This window comes from Vigna unguiculata, chromosome 5, assembly GCF_004118075.2.
Source record: "Vigna unguiculata cultivar IT97K-499-35 chromosome 5, ASM411807v1, whole genome shotgun sequence".
Lineage (NCBI taxonomy): Eukaryota > Viridiplantae > Streptophyta > Magnoliopsida > Fabales > Fabaceae > Vigna > Vigna unguiculata.
In genome coordinates, this window is record NC_040283.1 from 47,053,138 (window position 1) to 47,056,112 (window position 2,975).

The window sequence follows — 2,975 nt, forward strand, 5'->3', positions numbered from 1 at the left end:
TGTTCTCACCACATTTTTGTTGGGCTATTCAACTTCCGCGAGGATTTTTTTTGATAACTATCGATGCCACTCCTCAATATGCTATTCAAACCCCTCATCCTATGAAAGTTAGCACCCTCCCCCTCTTCCTTTTCTCTCTTCAATTCTAGTTTTATATTTAAATGGAGATTACATTTAATTAAAAGGTTAATTAAGTATGAAAGCACTGGTATAAACAATTTTATAGTTAAAGAAATGTGTCTGTGATGGTGTAAAGTGCAGGAAAGGTGGGACATGGTGATTATAGACAGGAATGGTGCTTCACTGTTATTTCTCTTCTTTTAATAACAAAAACAACACTCACAAATGAATCAAGAAAGTTGATTCGTATCGTATTCCTTCTCTCCTCTGCCGGACTGCAATGGATTTCCGTGCCCCGCCGCCATCTCCTGTGGCCTCCGCCAGGCGAACGTCCTCGCTCTCCAACGACGACGTTTTCCGCCGATTCTTGGAGACCTCTCTCCGTCTCCCGAACATTAACAACAACCACCGAAAGCCGCTTCCAAAGGTTGACTTTAGCTCCTTATGTTCCGACGACGCTCTTCGTCACGTCATTTCGGACTCTTTCGCAACTGTCGGATGCTTTCAGCTGCTCAACCATGGAATTCCACTGGACGTGATCGCGTCGCCGGCGGAAGCTTCTATCGCAATTTTCCAGGTGCCGCCGGAGAAGCGAGGCGGCGCAACGAGGTCAGCGGAGAGTCCGTGGGGTTTCGACGATGAAGATGAGTTCGTTTGGGGAAGAGATAAGGAGTTCAACCTCAGAATGCAGCAACTTTCGCCAACCGGATATTCCAATTTCAAGTAAACTAGTTAACTAATTAATTAATTAATTTAGCATGCATTTCATTTCAGTTGCTATTATCTAAGTTGCAGGGTATTTTACTACTAATATATGAAATATTAGGTACAATTTTTTATTAATATAATAATAACAAAAATGTCTAAATTTTATATTTATTATTATTTTATTAAAAATTAAATATGTTTTTATCTATCGAAACATTTTTAGAATTAAATATTATTTCATATGTAATGAATTTTGGAATTAGTCTCCCTTCAAAATTTTATACCAATAATTAGTCTCCCTTCAAAATTTTATACCAATAATTAATCTGTAGAAAAGTGTGAATTTAATATTTTCATTTTAAATTTGTTTGACATTTTAAATTTTGTAAGAATAGATCTCCGTATATAATTGTCGTCTAATTAGGTTAATGTGATGGATTTTTTTACATCAAATGACGTAAATTGTTTTTTAAAAACATAAAATTGGTAATTGTCTGGTTTGAAAGGTCTAAATTAAATAGAATGGATTAAAATGATTATTTGACTAAGTTGACGCGTGGACGATGTGAGTGTTGCAGATAGGTAATATAACTTCTTTTATGGAAATGGAAATGTGGTTTTATAGTTTGCAAAAGAGGTAAGGAAGAGAAAAAGGAACACATTATTGCGTGGAGGTGGAGTGTTTGTTTGGAGAAAAGAAGTGTTTGGTTGAAAACTTTTGGTCACGGGAATTCAGTTCCTGTTGCGTGTTACACCCAAAACGTTAGCTGAAACTTCACAATTGAGATAGAACACGACCAAACTACTTTATGGTTTATACATCAATATCAGACCACTGTTTAAAAGCACACGCAAGAATGAGTGTCTATGCAACACAAATTTAATTTAATTATCTCTTTTGCAGTGTGCATGCACTGTGAAACTTTCCGTATGGTATGACAGTTGATGAAAAAAGTGAGTCTGATTTTAAATTTCTTGAACATTCAGTAAGAAGATGGAGAATCTTGTGGCCAGGATAGAGAATGTGGCCGAGAAAATTTTGCAAGTGATACTCCAAGATTCTCCCCCAAAAATTGCAAACTCTGTGGACATGATTTGTGGGCATGAACGTGGGACACTTTGTTCTGTTTATAAGCACTGCTCAGATAACATGTCAGGACAATGTGCTAACTCTTTAAACTATGATGTGATCAGAATGCTGGTGAGGGGAAACCAATCCTCTCATTGCTTGTGCTTGCATCTATGTGACGGGTCTTCTGAGTTTCAGGTTTACTCTAAGAAAGGGTGGCTCTCTTTCTTTCCAGAAAAAGGAGCCCTTGTAATCACAGCTGGAGACCAAACTCAGGTTCATTCAAACACAGAAAATGAAATTAATTTACAGAACAGTTTGAGTATATATAGTACAAACTGATTTAAGAAGCTTTGCATTGGTTTGTTTCAGATGTTGAGTGATGGACACTACAAGGACGTGATTGGAAGGCCAATATTTAAAGGTGAGAAAGAGGACTGCATTTCAATGGCTTTCCTCTATTCACCGCCAAACAAGAAGAGCAATTTTCAGAACAGTGGGGAAAGAACTATTTCTCTGGGCTTGCAAGTCCTATTGGCCATGATTTTGACCCTTGTGTGTCATGTCCTCTTTTATGTCTAAATTTTTTTTTGATGGTGTCCTTCTTATTCAATGCAAAATACATCAATACGACTTTGGAACAAAAAGATTACTACTATAAGTAAATTTGCATGTAATTAACTCGTGTAAAATGGACAGATTCTCTTCCATTGTGTCAAAAGTTTGGTAACAGTTATCCAAGCAGCATTTTTTAACCACTGTAAGATACTGCATTGCAACTATGTTTGATGACAAAAATTAAACAACATATAAAAGAAAAAAAAACAAACCTATTTGAGTTATAAGTGTGAGACATTTGATGAGTGAAGGTTTTTATACAATGGAGAAAGATGAACCTCAAACTGAGTGTTTATGACTCAAAATTTTAGCATAAAAGTTATGGGGTGACAATGCGAACTCATTACCCTGATCTGTCGCACATTTTTTCTGCAGACTTGCAGGCCGACTTGACGGGTCAGTCTCTAATTGTCAACCCTGTACAAAAGAAGACTGTGTCCGTAGTGTGCCGGGCAAACAT

General features: G+C 36.9%; 1 protein-coding gene across 1 annotated transcript; it reads left to right on the plus strand.

The window, feature by feature from the left end:
* The first annotated feature begins 213 nt into the window (after positions 1-213).
* LOC114184070 (1-aminocyclopropane-1-carboxylate oxidase 1-like) lies at positions 214-2,627 on the plus strand. The gene is made up of 3 exons (XM_028071308.1): positions 214-843; positions 1,816-2,173; positions 2,270-2,627. Exons 1-3 carry the CDS (start codon positions 401-403, stop codon positions 2,477-2,479), a joined length of 1,011 nt encoding a protein of 336 aa, XP_027927109.1. The 5' UTR covers positions 214-400; the 3' UTR covers positions 2,480-2,627.
* Positions 2,628-2,975: the final 348 nt, after the last annotated feature.